Source organism: Aspergillus nomiae, assembly GCF_001204775.2.
Source record: "Aspergillus nomiae NRRL 13137 chromosome Unknown contig00048, whole genome shotgun sequence".
NCBI lineage: Eukaryota > Fungi > Ascomycota > Eurotiomycetes > Eurotiales > Aspergillaceae > Aspergillus > Aspergillus nomiae.
In genome coordinates, this window is record NW_015378103.1 from 110,115 (window position 1) to 128,441 (window position 18,327).

The 18,327-nt window shown below is 47.5% G+C and overlaps 6 protein-coding genes across 6 annotated transcripts; 2 read left to right on the forward strand and 4 right to left on the reverse strand.

Annotated features, from left to right (window-relative positions):
* Positions 1-660: 660 nt before the first annotated feature.
* On the reverse strand, positions 661-2,010 carry ANOM_003299 (glutamine synthetase; the record flags this gene model as incomplete). Its single annotated transcript, XM_015548556.1, has 1 exon — positions 661-2,010. The coding sequence occupies one exon, from the start codon at positions 2,008-2,010 to the stop codon at positions 661-663; it is 1,350 nt and encodes a 449-aa protein (XP_015409554.1).
* An 815-nt stretch (positions 2,011-2,825) lies between these two features.
* On the reverse strand, positions 2,826-3,812 carry ANOM_003300 (2OG-Fe dioxygenase family protein; the record flags this gene model as incomplete). Its single annotated transcript, XM_015548557.1, has 1 exon — positions 2,826-3,812. One exon carries the CDS (start codon positions 3,810-3,812, stop codon positions 2,826-2,828), a length of 987 nt encoding a protein of 328 aa, XP_015409574.1.
* A 2,417-nt stretch (positions 3,813-6,229) lies between these two features.
* ANOM_003301 (putative mitotic spindle checkpoint protein (Mad2B)) lies at positions 6,230-7,114 on the reverse strand (the record flags this gene model as incomplete). Its single annotated transcript, XM_015548558.1, has 1 exon — positions 6,230-7,114. The coding sequence occupies one exon, from the start codon at positions 7,112-7,114 to the stop codon at positions 6,230-6,232; it is 885 nt and encodes a 294-aa protein (XP_015409573.1).
* Positions 7,115-10,760: 3,646 nt separating this feature from the next.
* Positions 10,761-14,006, forward strand: ANOM_003302 (putative importin beta-5 subunit; the record flags this gene model as incomplete). The annotated part of the gene is made up of 3 exons (XM_015548559.1): positions 10,761-11,579; positions 11,643-12,172; positions 12,239-14,006. 3 exons carry the CDS (start codon positions 10,761-10,763, stop codon positions 14,004-14,006), a joined length of 3,117 nt encoding a protein of 1,038 aa, XP_015409576.1.
* A 2,299-nt stretch (positions 14,007-16,305) lies between these two features.
* ANOM_003303 (class I SAM-dependent methyltransferase) lies at positions 16,306-17,227 on the forward strand (the record flags this gene model as incomplete). Its single annotated transcript, XM_015548560.1, has 2 exons — positions 16,306-16,890; positions 16,955-17,227. The coding sequence occupies 2 exons, from the start codon at positions 16,306-16,308 to the stop codon at positions 17,225-17,227; spliced, it is 858 nt and encodes a 285-aa protein (XP_015409575.1).
* A 160-nt stretch (positions 17,228-17,387) lies between these two features.
* On the reverse strand, positions 17,388-18,327 carry ANOM_003304 (phytanoyl-CoA dioxygenase family protein; the record flags this gene model as incomplete). The annotated part of the gene is made up of 1 exon (XM_015548561.1): positions 17,388-18,327. A coding segment is annotated over one exon (940 nt), but the record flags the coding sequence as incomplete, so codon positions are not given.

Consider the following 18,327-nt stretch of genomic DNA (forward strand, 5'->3'; position numbering starts at 1 on the left):
CACTTCGAATTGCAGATCTACGTTTTGGCTATTTCCTTGTTTGAGTTTGGCATGAGCATGGAACATTTCGGTTGAAAGTTTCGTTCACGTCTGGTCAGAACTTGATCTACATTTTGATCTTCTTTTGGTTTTTGGTTTAATTGGGTAGAAACAGCTACATACTCTCCCTTTCCAATACCGCACACTGAAAGTCTCAATAAAGACAAAGATTAACACAAACAAAGATAGTCAATGAATGAAGACAACATAAACATCTGGAAGGTGAAAGGGTATTTTTGGTTTATGGTAATATACAAAGTATGCACATATCAGATTCTCAAATAGCATTGTTGGCTTTTTACAGACAGATCCGAGCAGCTCTAAGCAGGTCCTCAGTAGTCAGGGTAAGATAACCTCAGTAAAATTCCCCAGTGCTCAGAGTACTCTCTGTATGCTTTTACTGGCAGATACGATTCTATGGGCGGCTCGAGCAGCCAAGTTTGAGTGGCTTCTGGACTTCACACAATTTCCCAACTTTTCATAAACAATCCTGGTTGATAGCCCTGGGCTGATGTCTGAGAGTAGCCTTTACCAGCTTACAGCAGCACGTAGCTGACTGGATCGTTCATTCAAGCTCGCTTTTCTCCACGGCTTCAGGCTAATCGCACTTACAACGCAAAATTAGAATAGCTCAATAAACAGTTCTCTCAACTTCACAGGATCCATCCCTCCGGCTTGAGATATCTCATACTGCTTCAGCTCTATGTAACGTTGTATCAAGGGTAGGCCGAATATGGTAGCGAAATCGTCAGACTTCGTAGCCAACCAGGCCAAAGATTCCTGCAGAGTTCTGGGCAGCGGCTCTTCCCTGGTATTGGGCTCAATTGTAGAATCGCCCAAGTCTGGCCAAAGGAGAGGCTCTTGGCCTGCCAACCCGAGTATGCCAGCGCCGAGTACAGCAGCTAGGGTGAGGTACATGTTGGCAGTTGCGTCGATGCATCTTATCTCCCAATGACTAGCCTCGATCTTCCGGATAGGTGCTATTCTCGCCTCAGTTCCCCAGCATACCGTCTCCCCAGCCAAGAACGGGAGTCGTCGTTCGTAAGAGAGCGTATGGGGAAGACTAAAGGCGCAGATCATAGGTAGGCGCTTGAGGATGCCGGCTAGGAAGGACGTTTCATGGTCGCCATCGGCAGACTCCAACGAGAGGTGCATGTGTTGCCCAATGGTGTGTGGATCTGATATTAGAGGTTTCGGTGCCATAGTGGCCATATAGCCGTGCTTGGCAAATGTGTCTTTGAGATAATCGTGCACAAAGTGTAGTTGATCCACAGCCTGCAACGGCGGCAGGGGTTTCAGAGCGATTTCATACTGCCCTCGTTTGCCTTCCGAATGTAGTCCATGGATGCGCACCCCTAGGACCAATAGTTGTTGAACGCACTGCTGCACATACCGGTAGCACGGATCCCGCAGGCCGGATACGGAAAAATTCCCTGGGCCTTGACTGTGCTTGACATACTCCCCCGTCGCGGAGGAGGCCTTCATCACCTGGAACTCCACCTCGAATCCAACGAGAAATTCCAGGTTCCACGATTCCTGTGCCTGCCGCACGACGTCCACCAGCGCACGCCGGGGACACAGGTCTCTGTTCGGCACTGGCTTGGATATTGTCGTCCCCACTACTCCGCACATCACCATTGCGCTTTGGGGGTCAGCTATTAGCCGGATAGAAGACCAGTCTGGGACCAGCCATTGAATATGCCGGGCGCTTGCGTCTGGGATATATTGGTTTGTGATGGAACAGTTAGACAGGAGGGGAGGCACATGGAATGGCTGCTTCTCCGTCTCTAATATGACGAATGCTTCCTCTATCGGTAAAACAAGTGCACGCATTACCCCCGAGTAGTCCTGCCATTGCAATCTAATGAAGATGATGTGTGGGTAGTCACGATAAAAGTCGTTAAGCGCTTCGTTAGCGTCCATCGGTATTTCCGATGCCGTACTGGATGTATAACTTCTTAGCCGGTCCATGCTTGGAAGTTGTATTCCATTAGGATTAGAAGAAACAAAGTAGCTGAGAACTATTGTCGTGACTAGGGACGGGACTGAATGCCGAGTATTGGTCACGTCTGAGGTCACGGGGGTGTAAGAGGCCTGTCAGATAAACTCTGGGTATCTTGTACAAGTCACTTACTGGAACCAAAGAATGAATAGCGTGCCCTGAGACGGAAGGTATACATACCCCTCTAATCAAGATATAACCTACATGTCCTCCACCAATGAGCAACTCTGCCCGTCGCTTTAGCAATCATGACCGGTTCAAGGTATCGCGCAGCTGCTCACATCAATCTTCAATCATAGTACACTCAGTACTCTTTGAGTCTCAATGACTGTGTTTATGTTATCTACCGATTCCTTCCCTCCGTCTGTCAACGGGACAAGAATGTTCATGCCGCTTACTCAACGCTCTCTCCTCCCCTACACTATAACTCTATCGTCCATCTGGAGAGTAAAGTGTATTCCGCCCATGTATTTGTCTTTTGTCTTAGAAAGCACTTTCTTCTATCACCCAGCTGATATACGTGCGCTGGTCTTAAAATCCCAACCAGGCAAGTAGTTGAGGGTCAACCAAGGACTGTAGTGAGTTTTCTTACCGGACTATCATACTGAGAGTCGATTGGCTGAATATGAATGAGTAAAAGAATCTAGAGCCGCTCTTTGCAGTGCAAATAACCAATCAAAATGTGAAATCGCATTCTTTTATAGTAATATTGGACGGAGACACTCGAAAACATGGAATAACTGCAGATTGCCCGCCCATTCCTATCATCCTTGCAAAGTGTGAATCAAGTCACAGGTTCTGGAAGCCATAAGGGAATCTGCATTGGCGATTCGGTGTGCAGAGCCATCGAGTCACTGTATCCTGAAATATGCCCCTCCATCTTTGGCCGGCGGGTAAACGCCACTAGCACGTCACGAAGTGCAATTGATGATGGACACAGCGGGTGCAGTGATGTTACGCTATGCTTGTAGTCATGATCAACGAAGAGCAGCGTATCAAGAAAATGACGATGCTGGACTCGTGCTTTGATCAAAGCTGGTTCCACTTTTGAGACGGGCACCCCCGTTGTCTCTTCATTGTCATGCAGGAAGGTGACTGCACTGTCAGGCCTCATATTTTCACATCTCAATAGAACCGACATCGTGTGATCCGATCCATCAGAGTGAACGCCTTCAAGAGCAGGTTCACCGAAGATTCCTTTCGAAATATCGGTGACTATTCGACCATTGAACATCATGCAGACCCAGCTCTGCGAGGAGTAGTCCAGCCGATCACGCGGAGTTATAGGTACATTTTGGAACACTAGGGCCTTGAAGATCATCAACGCTTGTACCACTGTATTCTCTTGCATATCAGCTGGTGTTTCGGCAAAGGTCCTCCGAACTGCAGAATCGTGACGCTTCCAGTCCTCTTCAACAGTGAGCGTGTATGGCTGTGGTTCTAACCGCCGAATGTCTCTTGCCTCAAAATCAATACAGTAGCGACCAAAAGACGCAGCACGATATTCAAGAGTCGGGTCAGGTCTGGTCTGGTCGGTAATTGACTTTAAGCGTTCGAAATCAGCGTCCCTAGCTCCCAGGCCTTTGAGAATTGGGATCATGTCCTCTCCCTTGACGAAGATAAATCGGTCTTTTATATATGTCTGTCGCAGCGACATGATTGTGGCCATGGTGTCGTAAAAGTTAGCATCGTAGCGGTGCTCGTGAACGTTGAGGTTGTGCGTCTTAGGCATGCTGTGGCCATTTGGGATATCTATCTTGGTTGAGGGCATGCTAAACAGCTAAGAGTTGTGATGAGTAATTCTAATTCAATAGTATTGATATAGACTTATGGTGTTTTGATGAGGATTGACGGCGGGCTCTGAAGATTGATATACCTGTGAGACGAATAGAAGTACCCTCCATTCCAATGCAGAGACTTCCCAGCTTACCATAACCTGCCAAGTAGTACCAGCAGTCACTACTTGGAATTCCAAGATACATCCTAGTTTATGGCCATGGACAGTGGCGCAAATGTGGCTACTGGCGGTGAAAATGCGTAGAATCTTCTACTGCCAGAAGGTTATTCTCTGCCTTGATTTGAGTTAAGATGAACCTTCATTCAGGTAAAAATCCTGGCCCTTGACTATTAACCTGTAAATTAACTTGGGAATTTCGACAGTATGAATTTAATGTAATTACAATCGTGGGAGGCACGCTCTTGTAGTCTCAAGGACCTGATTCTTATTCTTGACAATTGTATTGTCTCTTCTGAGAAATGTCCCAGCTATACCATCTTTATCTTTACCATTTGATTTAGCGCGACACTCTCTGCAACTGACAATGTTTGTAAACTCCAAGACTGCAAGGCATTGCCAACAGTTATTATTGCCAGTCACATATATCTGAGAATTGATTATTTTCACTGGGGAAACAAATCCCTACTGACGAATCTCTACTGTTGGGTTAGCGAAGTACTAACCAGATATGGAAGTATGTTTAGTAACTGGGTACTATGTAGTTGAACCCATGGAACCATACGACCTTGGTCCGACGTATGCTATTCCCGGGGAATAAGTGTAGCAAGCAGTACTGAATTGTAAAATACATTTGCGCCTAACATCCTCTGATCTCTGCTCCATAGCTAAATTGGAGCTTCTAGAACGTATTGTTGTCGTGACACCCTAGCGATAGCAGGGATATTTCAAGCCCGAGGCAAAATCATCAGAGAATGTTAACCGAAACTAAATGTGGCGACTGATTGTATCTTTTCCTGGTTGAAGAGGATAGAACCCCGATTATCACAGTAAACTGGGCCCATATAGCCACAGGCCGTCAGCCACTTGTGGCTCTTAGTGCGATCCTCATTGTTTCAGAATGTCTCATTTATGCTTATAGTATCAACAAGCTATACCTAGTATTACCTACGCTAGCATCTTTATGGCTTCTAGATAGACATTTAGACTTTGCTGGTCTACGTTAGGGCCGTTCTTAACCTTCTTGAACCTACTTACTATAGGCCAGATCAGACGCTGGAGATCAATATATACAGGAGTAAACATGGACCAAATAGATGCAAGAAACTACGTAGTCTAATTCAATAACTTCATTGCCATCAATCATCACACAGTAATGAACGACGTAAATAGATAGAAATCAGCATATACCAGGTAGCAGAACAAAACTCGAACAATTCACACCCCAGCGACAGCAATAGATCAGGGGCTGGATCACCATTCACATATGTAAGCGTTCGCTTGATGATCGGTTTCAGGAATTCTTCCTCTGGGTGACAAGGCCAAAAGCGGGAACCCTTTTACAGCCCGTTCACGCAAGTTGGTTAAATGTACCTTTCCACCCAAGTTTCATATTTCAATAGCCACAATCATCCTTGAGATTCCGTGTAAAGGTTTCCTGCTCTGAAGTTCTAAGTGCCTGCATCTCATTATCAGTCATATCCAAGCATCAAGACCTGCTACATGCAGAAAGAAACACTTTTCCAAGACCCCATGTGACAGGACCAGCAAACCAAAAGAGCAAGCGGAGATGTAAAACGCATATCAGATGACAGGAACAGCAAAGAGAAAAAAATGACAGACTGCCACAATCAAGGGGATATAATATTATCAATTACGGACAGGACAGGACTCGAAAGATCTTCACTAACGGCGGTGCTGACAAGACTGGGGACCGGTCTGGTAGCTAGTTGCTAGATATTTGAATTTGCTAGGATCATGTAGTAGGAGAGTGTTCGACAAAGGAGACGAGAGAAATACAAGAGGAAATGGTATGGAAGTGAAACAGTCCGACGAAGCAAAGAGAAAATACTGGAGAAAAAAGGTGATCAAAATAGAAGGAAAGGTAGGCGAAGAAAAGAATAGAAGATGGTAGTGAAGAACAGATGGAGAAGGAACGTGACGGAGAAAAAAGACGGAGCAGTGAAAACAGCAAATGAAAGATATGAACCAGATCTATGTAATGCCATGCGAGTCCCAAAAATCGTCCGCCCCCCATTTTATATATTTGCGCCACTCACTCGGACGACAATTCCTATGCCCTCATCCATCATGTATGTTCGATCATTGGTCACGCTAAAACAAGAGTGAAATAAATGGGAGAAAGATGGTAAGGTGCAAAAACAAGTTTGAGGAAAAAGAAAATGAAATGACTAGATGAACAGAGGCAAGAGGATAGAAAATCGATTTCAGATTCATGGAGGATGTTCTGAATCCACCGGCTCATTAAATTTCTGTCGTGCCTCTTCCACCCATAATTCCAGACGAAGCTCACCAGCTTCTACACGTCGTACAGGCACCGTTTTGGCGCGACCGTTCGATACTCTGGGGGGAGGCTGTTGTGGCTCGCCGTTTCGAAGTTTGGAAACGGAATACGGTGCGGTACACGACCGGAGATGGACCTTGCCCGGTTCAGCCACAATCCAAGTTTGTTCTTCTGTTGTAGTACCCGCAGGGGGCAAGGCATCTTCCCGAACTTCGATGCAGACTGTGAAACTGAATTCGTCGTCCCGGGGCAACGGAGTTAATCGGGCGCAAGCGGAGGCCAATCGGGCGAGACAGGCACGGAACTGCGCCTCGAGGTCGACTGGCGGAGGAGCGGAACCCCGATCCGATAAGGGGGCACCTGGCTTGGATGAATCTTCCTTTCTATCTTCAAAGGTGGTATTGATCTCTCCAGCGGGGACGCGGGGGAAACCCGACAGATCAAAAGCATATCGTTCGAGGGGTTGGTTGGTGCGGAGAGATGAAATGATGATACTGACTGCGGTGATTGTGCCCTTCAAGATCTCTGTCCCGACCGCAATTGACGCGTCATTGATATAATCACACACTTTCGGGTGACGGGACTGTCGGACCGGATAGTTGTAGGCCCGAACGGGCAAAAACGTCGCTCGCGGATAGACCGAACGAAGAAATAAGATTTGGTGTATTGAAACGGTGAGGAAATTGGTGAAGGATGCCGCCAACGCAGACTGATTGTTGGGCATCGATCTAGGTGCGGTTACTGGGGCGGAAAATGTTGTCATGGTGGTAGTCACGGGGTTGACGGTCGTGCTGCTCTCACTGGCAATCGGCATTGCCGTCGAAGGCTCTGGTGTCGTCGTTTCCACGGGAAATATGGTCTTGACGGGATCTCGGAGAATCTGAGTGCTGTTCCACCCTGAGGCTAATCATCGCTCTGTCTTTTTCGAGACGATGGGTCAACAACGGTCTTTTCTGCCACGCATGAAATGGATCTGGACGATGTTCTCTCCTTCTCTCTTTCTCTTTTGACTTTGCTTCTGCAACAATCAGAGGGGAGGGGAAAGTGGGGGGAGTATATGGGGGTTTCGAGTTGAGTGTGTTTGAAATGAAGGAGGGGAGGAGGATCGAAGAGAGTTTATTCTAGAAAAGCGAAAAGAAAAAGTAAAACGAGAAAAAGAAAAAAAGACGGAGATAGTGGAAGATAAGAACCAAATGTCAAATCGAATGATAAGTATGAAATTCCTTTTTTCTTTTTCTTTCTTTTTTTTTTTTCCAAGGGGGTGGAACGAATACACCAAATTAGGGTGAAAATTGTGGGAAGTCCAACAGGAATAGAGTGGATGATGGGATGGGTGTTTGCCCGAAGGTGAGAAAAGGGAAAGGAAGAGAGAGGGAGGGAAAGAGGGAGGAGGTAGGAGGGGTGCCAGTGGATTGGGGGTTGTAAGTCAAAGTAAGGAAGCACTGTTCGGATTAAACATACGTTGGGTGGACAAGACGAAACAAGCAAGCCTCAGAGCATGGATGCAATGTCGTTGAGGTCGTGACAATCGGCGACAGAATCTGTGATGCGTTCAAAGAAGGAAAATGGAGTAGACGATAAAAGTTGATGATAATGGGAAATATTATTTCCTTTTTTTTCTTTTTTGCCCTGGCTGGAAATTATTTCTTAGTTATTTTTCTTTTTTAGTCTCCCCTCTCCCTCGGAAGTTTTTGTTCCTGAAAACCTTCTTTTAAAAATAAATTTCGTAAGGGAACTAGAAAAAAAATTATATTCCCTTTTTCTTTTTGTATTTTTAATTTCCCTTTCTACCCGTCTGGGGAGAGGAGAGTGAGTGTAAGGCGGGCAGACAACAGGAAAACCAACCCTTTGCCGGGTGGAAGGGAGAGGTGGGTTCTGCTTGGGGTTTTGATGGAGTCGAGTACGGCAAAAAACTGCTCAGTCCCAAAAGCGAGAGAGGGACCAAAGAGAGCGAGGAGAATAAAACACACGCAAGCAAAGCACAACAACTGAAGAGAGAGAAAAAAAATATGAAGAAGAGAGAGACAAAAAGAGTCAGTAGGCAAAGCAGTCCTACGGAGGGGAAGGCTTGTCGGGCGACGGTCAAGAGTCGTCAAGGAAAAGGCGCCCAAGTCACGACTCCAAATCTGTCACGTGGTTGCGTCATGGGTGTGGATGCGTTGCAGAACTCTCAAGCAGAACGAATCCTCCTAGAAAATAGAAATTGAAAATCAAAAAAGGAAATGGGAAAGGCGAAATAATGTCATAGTACATACATCCATGATACATCCCTATGGGGGGCGAACCCGAAAAAAAAAAAGCAGATGGCAAAAAGTTTACATTATGCATCATTATGACAGATGTGGTGATGGCGAATCCGTATAAATCTTTTCTTTCATCGATAATTAGAAAATAATAATCAAATAAGATTAAAAAGAGAATAGCTTGAAACAGAAAGAGGCATCGGCATGCTCATCACCGATATTCCCTCGTATAGATCTATACACTCTGGAGTACAACTTAACTATACCCTCTCACACCTTGTACCGAAGACAGTACGCAGTGACACACACACGACCTTGTACAGCATGCTGACTCAAGATTCAATACGGAGAATGCATCGTAACTAAATATTTCTAAGTGCTTCTCTTTCCCCACCAGATTAGTCCCTCCCACCTAGTGAAAGTATGGGTGGGATAAGTTGCTCCAGTCCACTTGGCCGATCACCTCGACTACGGTAAAAGCGAAACCTGAATCGACACGTAGGTAACAGCAGTAACAGCGGTAATATTCATTTATAGTATCCGTACTCAGAGTATATCTTATGTTTTGGTCAATTAGTAAAAGGGGAGATTAAAAGGACTAGCTAAGTACAATACTACAGAAACCAAATGAGATAATTATAATAGATACAAATGTCGGTAAAAACCATAAAGAGAATGGTAATACTACCGCAGCATCAACCATTACTCAATTTTAGCATTAATTTCATTCTGGTCTCTTCATTAGCTCCCTGCCCCTTGCTTTTATGACCTCAATGTATAAAAAAGTACTTTGACTGTATTGCATAGCTATAAAATAGTCCAGTACCGTACTCTTAGTGAATAAATTCTACTACTAGTAGCACTGATGCTTCTGGCTGATTAGATATACAGAGGATCTGGACGAGTGGTAGTTACCGTTTGGGTAGGGTAACTATGTACCTATTTTATTGCAGATCTTATAGCTTTCCTCTCTTGAATTTAATCCCTTGGCGCCAGAGCCAAGGGGAAAATCGAAGGTAAAAAGAAACAAAAGATGAAAGAAAAAGAAAAAATGGCAATTAGGAAGAGTGAGGTTTTACTTCCTATGTCTGTACATACATACAGTACCTGAGACGACCGCTGTATGGTATTAAGCATACTTTACGTGGGATCTACCAAGTACCTTACCAATGTATGTACGGTACCTGTTCCGCACATCCATACTTCTACTAGACCAATTTCCCTAGGAATTCGCCCCTCAGTTGAACCATCTACTCCGTAAGTGGAAGATACAGTTATGCCGAACTACCCTTATGACCCCCACTACAATCGCCTATGAGAATGGCCAGTTACGTACGATTTCCCCCTAGTCTGAGCAGCACAGCGGGTAGCACAGAAATACTTCTGATTATGACATTCCGATTGATCTTCTGCTATTTTGCCAAGTGCGTCCATCTTGTAATAAAGAATCTCAGCCATCTACGTCAGACCAGCATAGTATACGCCGGTGAGGTTCATCATACCTGCACCTGCCAAAAAAAATGCGAGAGGAAAAAGTAAAAAACGTACAGCACATAAAGACCTCGTAGTCCTCAGCAGTTCTATAGGGCATCGGTCTTTATATCAGTTGACATGTGTCGGATATTTCTGCTGTGCGACGGTGCTCCCCCTGCCCATATTCATGCCCGTATTGAATCACTTCTATACATACATTTTCAATGCAAACGAAAATTTATCTGTGATGAATCTGACGTACAAGGAAGTAGGTTTTAATCTAGGAGGAGGGAAAAAACACATATGAGAGACTGTAGTGACACAAAAGAGAGGGGAAGTAAAAGAAACAATTGATGACCTCTCGGTACAACTATCTTGCAGAAGAAATCGGTTGGTAAAGAAGACTTGCGTTTCCATGGTTCTTCGTCGCCGGCCATGGGGCAGGTACCGTCTTTATCGCACTTAGTTTGTTCCATAAAATCCAACTCACCGCCTTATTTTCTGCCTGGTTCTATCAACTGCCCCTCCTTACAACACGCCAATTCGCGGTCGTGTCGGTCAAGTGGTAGTATTCCAAAACCTACCAGTGTTACCAACAGGGACAGGGGTCTGTACAGAGAGCCTGGTTTGTACTGACGATTGGCTCGATTCTTGTATACTCAATCCCTTTCAGCAAGTCGTATCCGACTGTCTCCTATCAACTAGACTAGCCTTCCGCCTCGATAAGTACCAGTTCCTTCCACCATGGAGCAAGAGCTCCTATCGTTGCTTGCGGACACGCAATCCCCGGTCGCTAATACGAGGAAATCTGCTGAGCTTCAACTGCTTCGTCTCTATTCGAACGAGAACCTTCCTCTTTCCCTCGCTGCTATCGCTTCTCACGATTCCGTCCCTATCAACCTCCGCCAATCGGCCCTGTCAGTACTGCGCACCTTCATCGCTGCCGCCTGGTCCCCGAATCTAGATGAGTTCAAGGGCCAGATATTGATCAATGATGTGAATAAGTCTCAGATTCGCAGAGTCTTGCTGGACCTGGCTACCGTCACAGAAACACCAGAGCGCAAGGTTAAATCATCTGCAAGCTTTGCGGTCAGTAAGATTGCCAGCGCCGACTTCCCCGAGCAATGGCCAGAGCTCCTTCCTGCAATCCTTCAGATCATCAACGATGCCAACAGCACAGCTAGTGCTCTGCATGGTGCCTTAAAGGTCCTCCTGGACCTTGTAGACACAGGGTTCAACGAAGAGCAATTCTTCAATGTTGCCAGGGATCTTCTTACCTCATTGTTCAATGTCGCAACCAATGAGTCAAGGAAACCTATGCTGCGAGCCTTGGCTGTCGCAGTGTTCCGTTCGTGCTTTGATACGTTGGAGATGGTACTCGAGCAACACAAAACTGCGGTCAAACAATTTATGGACGAGGTACTTGGCGGCTGGTTTCCTTTCTTCATCTCGACCTTGAAGGCACCCTTACCGCAGGCTCCCACTGAGGAAGAAGAAAGCAAGGAGGGTGAGATACCTTCGAACTGGAGAGGTATTATCGGACTCAAGTTACAAGTAGTTAAGGTATATCCCCCTGACACATGGAACTTCTAAGGCCCTTAGGCTGACCATACATCATTCTGTTAGACTTTGATGAAGATCCGCATGGTCTTTCCAGCTCTTATGACGGGCCAGAGCCCGGTTTTCTTCTCTACCATATGGACAGAACTGTCCAATATCCAGACTGCCTACCACGAATTCTATATCAACGACGAGAGACAAGGCCGTCTGGAAGATGTGGATGGGCTTCCCTATACTCTGGACTTTTTGGTCCTGGAGGAGTTGGATTTGATCCAGACATTAATCAAAGCACCCCCCGTAAAAGCAGAACTGCAGCAGCAATTACACAACGCGGGACAGGCTGCGACAAGCTCCAGTTGGCTGCCCGAAATTCTGAAGCTAGCCAGCTCGTACGCGCAGATCACCACAGAGGAAGAGGGCCTGTGGGACATTGATGTAAACCTTTTCCTTTCAGAGGAGACATCTGTCACAGCCAACTATACCCCTCGCACATGTAGCGGTGACCTGGTAATCAAACTTGGTGAATGGCTGAAGGGTCTTACGGCCGAGGGCTTACTTGTCTACCTGAATAACGTGTTTGCTGATTCTTCTTCAACGTAAGTATTCCTTTGGTGTGCGAGATGGCATTTGAAAGTGGATCTAACTCGTGATTCGGGCGATAGTTGGAAATCCCGCGAATCGGCATTTTTCATTCTGAATCAACTTCTACGAGACTTCCACGAAGTGTCCCAACCGATTTCCCCTGAACTGGCCACTGGTCTCAGTAACCTCATCCAGTTTTCCATCCAACAGGAACATGAGTTTCTTCGAGCTCGTGGTTACCTTGTGGCTGGAATCTTAGCCCAGGTTGCAGGTGAGGCCTTCAGTGCGACAGCCGCTTCCTACCTCGAGGCTACCCTGAAGGCCATCTCGGAAGATCCTTCGGAAGTTGTTAAGGTGTCATGTATCCGAGCCCTGCAGGATCTCATGCCTTCCCTACCTGCTAGCATGACGGCTCCCTTGCAGATCTCAGTTATTTCAGCTATATCTGATTTCGTCTCCGAGCACGACCTCCGTGAGCCTTCCGATAGCGACGACCTTAAAGTTACACTCGCGGAGACACTCCGTGATACAATCATGGTGAATCCTAGTGTGGTCCTCTCATCTATTGCCATCGATGTGCTTTTCAACATTGCCAGCAATGGTGCTACCAATTTCCAGTTAACAATGATTGTAACTGAGGCTTTTGAGGATATCGCAGAAGCTGTTGCAGACCAAGGCCATGATTCCTTTGTCCGTCTTTGCGAAAAGGTGCTACCTTCACTGACAGGGGCCATCGATGTGGGAAACCTCACGCAAGAGAATGCACTGACAAATTTTGCTGCGGATCTTCTGCGAGCGCTCGCGGAAAGAGCCCTCGAGCCTCTCCCAGCTGGGTTTGTGGAGGCCGTCATGCCTAAGCTGAACCGTCTGTTGTTGGATTCGACCGACGCGGAACTTATTCGCCCGGCAACAGAAGCTGTTAGGCATATGCTTTCGCACGACTTCAATCAATTCATCGCGTGGCGTGATCCACAAAGCGGAAAAGAGGCAACTGAGGTTGTCTTGGTGATCATTGATCGGTTGCTGGGTCCTGCTGTTGACGACAATGCTGCGACTGAGGTTGGGCAATTAGCAGCTGAATTAGTGGAGAAAGCAGGATCAGAAAGACTTGGACCTTATTTACCACAACTTCTGCAGGCAGTCGCCCAGCGACTTGCCACTGCTGAGCAAGCCCAGTTCATCCAAAGCTTGATTCTCGTCTTCGCTCGGCTGACTCTGATCAGCGCGCGCGAAGTCGTGGATTTCTTGGCGCAGGTGGACATTGGAGGCCAAAGTGGACTCCCCATCGTGATAAGCAAATGGCTTGAGAACTCCGTCAATTTTGCCGGGTATGACGAAATCAAGCAGAACATTATCGCCTTGGCAACACTTTACAACCTCGAAGATCCCCGGTTAGCACAAGTGCAGGTTAAAGGCGACCTTATCATCCAGGACACCGGCCGCATTAAGACACGATCACAGACCCGCAACAACCCAGATCAATATACGACTGTGGCCGCGCCATTGAAAATCGTTAAAGTCTTAGTTGAGGAGTTGGCTGCAGCGTCCGGAAGCAAAGAGATCGATGCGGCCACGGCTGCAGCCCTAGAGGAAGAAGGCAGTGACGACGACGATTGGGAAGATCTTCCTAGTAACACTCTCGATCTCAGCCTTGGAGTTACTAAACAGGAACTGATGGCATTCGGAGAGGGTGGCACAGAGGGTGTGTTTGGTGTTCGCAAGCGTGATGATGAGACCCAAGCTTTCTTATTGGACTTTTTCAGAAACGCATCCACCAAACCAGAGTTTCAACAGCTCTTTGCGGCCTTGACGCCGACCGAGCAGGACAAGCTTCAGAGCTTAGGATGAGAATTGGGCCACTGGTACAATGCAAAGACTTTGTGATGGTTCGCTATTTCTCTCCAGGGTCGTTTTCTTTTTCTGATCTGTTTTCACGTAGCCTTTACTTCCCCTACCTGTATGTAGCCATGTCCAAAGTATGTAGATGATGACGAATACGATCGTGGTGAGGCAGGATAGGGTTTATGGCTACGATTGTGCGGGCCCGGAACGCTCGAATGGGTGACCTGGTCATTCAAAGCATATTACACAGTAGAAAATTCGAGTGGAATACTGTCCTACGGAACAAGTGTATTGCATGAGAAATTTAGCCCCTACCAGCGCAGCGCCAAGGCCCATGATCTGCAGTCGACATAACTATCGTGGTTAGGCAAAAGACCGTTTGGGAGACAATGAGATAAAAACTAGAGTGACATTTTGTGGTTGCTCAACAGTTATCGACCACCTAGTACATGTGGTGGCTGGTCTTGGCGCAGATGAAGGATATGAGCTTTTGAGGGGTATTTCCAAATTTTCCGCGCTAAGTTTCAATGATGCAACGTCCTGGTGCATGACAGTTTGGTGTAGTCTGTTAGTAGTACAGTGTGTAGTGCTCCCAGTTCATCATGAGCACTCGGACAGTATGATTTGTTACCAATCGGAAACATCTCCTACATCCGTAATTGTCGGACTAGATATGCATGGTCTCCAATCCAACCCCTGTTGAGCCACACCAAGAACGAATAACCGTTCGACTTGTCATATCAGTTTGGGAACCATACAAACCTACCGCTAGCTTGCTTTAATTAGTGCTGCTGTGGCCGGTCCTACCTACCACCTCAGCGAACCGTGTACGACAGTTACAGTGAAGCTGTGCAAGACGTATGGTAGACCATTCAAGATGGAGTGAGTACATCCCAACCCTGTCAGTCGATCGAAACTATTTAGTAGAATTTCTGACAGGGCCTAGCCACCAATTAGGTAATATGCTCCAAGTCCGGTCGGGTCGGGCGATGAACATATGGAGTACTCCGTATGGAGGGCCGTGATACCTTCTGCACGTACAGTAGCGCAACCTCATCCGCCCGACAAAGTGGCTGATCGGCCGAATCTGCAGCTTTGATTGGCCTTTCAAGCGGATCCAGCTAATGCGGGGTTCAAAGCTGTCGTATTTTCCAATCCACCTCAGTATTCAACTTGTATTTGTCAAGGAAGAGCTCCGATGCACAAGCATATACGATGAGTTGTAGGACGGAAGACGCGGCACGCTACTATGTTGGGGGCGTATGATCATCAAAGTAAAATTCCAGACCAGACGAACTCTGGTTTAGACCGGAGCGGCTAAGTTGATTCCAGGCGCATCGAGGGCAACAATGTTGCACGAAGGGTTCGGCAGCATTGGCAAAGGACGAATCAGTTCCTGGCGGACAAATACCAAGCAATACCCAGAACCAGTGCCCTGGTGCCCTGGTGCACACCGCCGCCGTCAACAGACCCGACATCCTCTCTCTTGGGTCTGTAAGTTGCAGTCTAGCTTTGTCTAGTAAATACTTCTCTATATATTCACGGTCTACCCCTCGATATCGGAAGTGTCCCTTTTCTTCTTGGCTTTGGTTTTTTCTTTCCTTTCTTTCTTCTTTCTCTGTATATACATTTATCACATTTCTAATTTGTTCCTCCCTTTTCGTGTCTCGCTCCCATACTTCTACCATACTCTACATTTCACGCAACTATGGTGCATCCTAATCTTGATGAGTTTATCGTAGTCGATGTGAGAAACTTCCCCTCCCCATTTCTGCAGCCTGAATTCCCTTTCCTTCCGCTTCCCTGAATTCGAGGAATACAACGTAACCATCTTCCGCGTACCATAAAGACTTCCCAACCCATAACTTTGACTTTTCTTTTTTGCTCTTTCATTTTTTAACATCGAATGACTTCCTTGCCCTTACAGGGGCAATTGGCCTTAATCCTGCACCGGGAAAGTTGCTTCTACGCAAGATGTGGCCAATTCTCATGCCAAAATTGGTGTTAATTTATCTTTTGTTAAATTTTTGCATCAAGTGTTCTGTCCGCTTAGAGTGATCTGGTCTCGGGACCCGGAACGCTCTGAACAATTCTACCCCTCATGCCGGACCGGCGCGTGGCGCTTTCGAGCTCTGTACCAAATCTCAAGAACAATCATTGACCCCACCATAAGACTAGTGACGAAGACTCCCTCTGTGACGCCCAATCCATAATCGATTCCAACCTAAGTCTTCACTCGACAGTCCGAGATTACCAATACGAAAATGGCCGCCGCTACCACGCCTACAGAAACGGGCAATACCCCATGCCGAACGACGAGGAAGAGCAAGACCGTCTGGCATTCATGCACCATCTGTTCAAGCTTCTCGTAGGAGGCGCGCTCTACCGCGCCCCAATAGATCAAGGCCGAACGCCGCAGCGCATCCTCGACGTCGGCACCGGCACCGGTATCTGGGCGCTCGATATCGCAGAGGAATTCCCCGACGCGGAGATCGTCGGCACCGACCTGAGTCCCATCCAGCCCAATTGGGCGCCCCCGAACTGCACTTTTCTTGTGGACGACGCTGAGAGTGAGTGGGCGTTCAGTCCAAGTGAAGCGTTTGATTATATCCACGTCCGCAGTTTAGGCGGCGGTATCTCCGATTGGAAAAAGTTCCTTGAGCAGGCGTACAACCATGTTAAGCCTGGTGGCTGGGTTGAGATCCAGGAATATGAGACCTGGTTGCGCTCTGATGATGGCACTGCTCAACAGGCGTTGATGCTCATGGATTGGCAGTATAAGATCGATGAAGCGAGTAGGCTGTTTGGACGGCATATGAATGTTGCGTCTGATCTTGCTCAATGGATGGAGGATGCTAATTTTATTAATGTTCAAGATGATGTTTACAAGGTATGTGAGAGCATGTTTTACTCAAGTTTGGCCTTTCAGAAAGAATGTAGCTGACAGAATCAAGGCTCCTGTGGGCTCATGGCCCAAAAACAACCGGCTGAAGGAAATCGGAAGAGTGGGCAAAGTCACACTGTACGAGGCCGTCGAACCCTATACACTGGCCTTGTTCACCCGAGTGCTAGGCTACTCGCCTGAAGATGCCCGGGAGTATGTGGACAAAGTGCGCGCAGAGCTTCTCGACGGCTCCCATCATATCTACGTGCTCTACCACTATGTATATGCACAGCGGCCGCTGGAAGATGAAACTAATCAACAAGGTATGAATATGGCTATATGATTACAATGAGTGACACGCATGTATAAGGATTATCTTTTTCTACAATTTTTCTTCAATACCCTCAGTGTTAGCCAGAACGATTGGAGTATATAGGATCGAAAACATAGCTCATGAGCTAATAATAAAGAACATTGCATCTAAAACACTAAAATGTACACGACTATCCCTGAAGAGAGTAACCCACACCCTCTCCAGTACCCATAGCCACCAAGTTGGCCCTCATCTTCTCCGCCCGCTCCCCAACCCCAAACGCAGCATCATCGCGATGAACCCAAGCCCCAACGCCATGCTGCAGAACCGCCGTAGCCCGCACCTTCTTATCCGCCTCATTTCCAGACACCCCCTTCAGCCCAATACTGCCATGCAGCGTCAGTCTGGTCTCCTCCCCACCCTCAGCCTTGCCCCGATACACTCCGCGGTGCAAAATATTGCTATCATAGAAAACCGCATCACCAGGCTGCAGCTCCACAACCAACTGACTTGGCATGTTGGGCTCATAAGGATCCGCGTTCCTCTCCGCCTCGGTCCTCACCCGCCGATGCGATCCAGGAACAACAATAAGCGATGCATCAGGGCAAAGTGCCAAATTATATTGCGCATGACTCTGCTTCCCCTGCGGACTCTTCGACTCCAACAACTTCAGCTCCTCCTCCGGCCCCACCGTCTCGGCGATATCGTCGCGATGCCAGCGCAGCTTGAAATCCTTCGTCTCCGGCGCAACCAGTAGGTTGAATAGCTCCATGACCAGGGGCTCTTCGCCGCCCTCGGTGCGCTTCACGCCGAGGAGTTCCTCTGCGACGGCAAGCACTTTCTCGGAGAAGTAGAAGCGCGCGAATTCGGAGCGGCCCGGCATCTCAGGGTGGAGGAGGTGCTGGACGCCCCAGATGCCGCCCTCCGAGGCGGGAGGCGGCGTTGTCGGCCAGGGGGGGAATTGCTTCGGTACGGTACGGAAGTGTGGCCAGTGGCCTGCCCGGGTCAGGGTGGTGGCTTTTGTGGATACGGCGCGGAACTGGGCGACTTCTTCGGGGGAGAGGAGGGAGCGGACGACGACGAAGCCGTCGCGTTGGAGGGCGTCGAGGTGGGGGGTTGATTGGACGGTC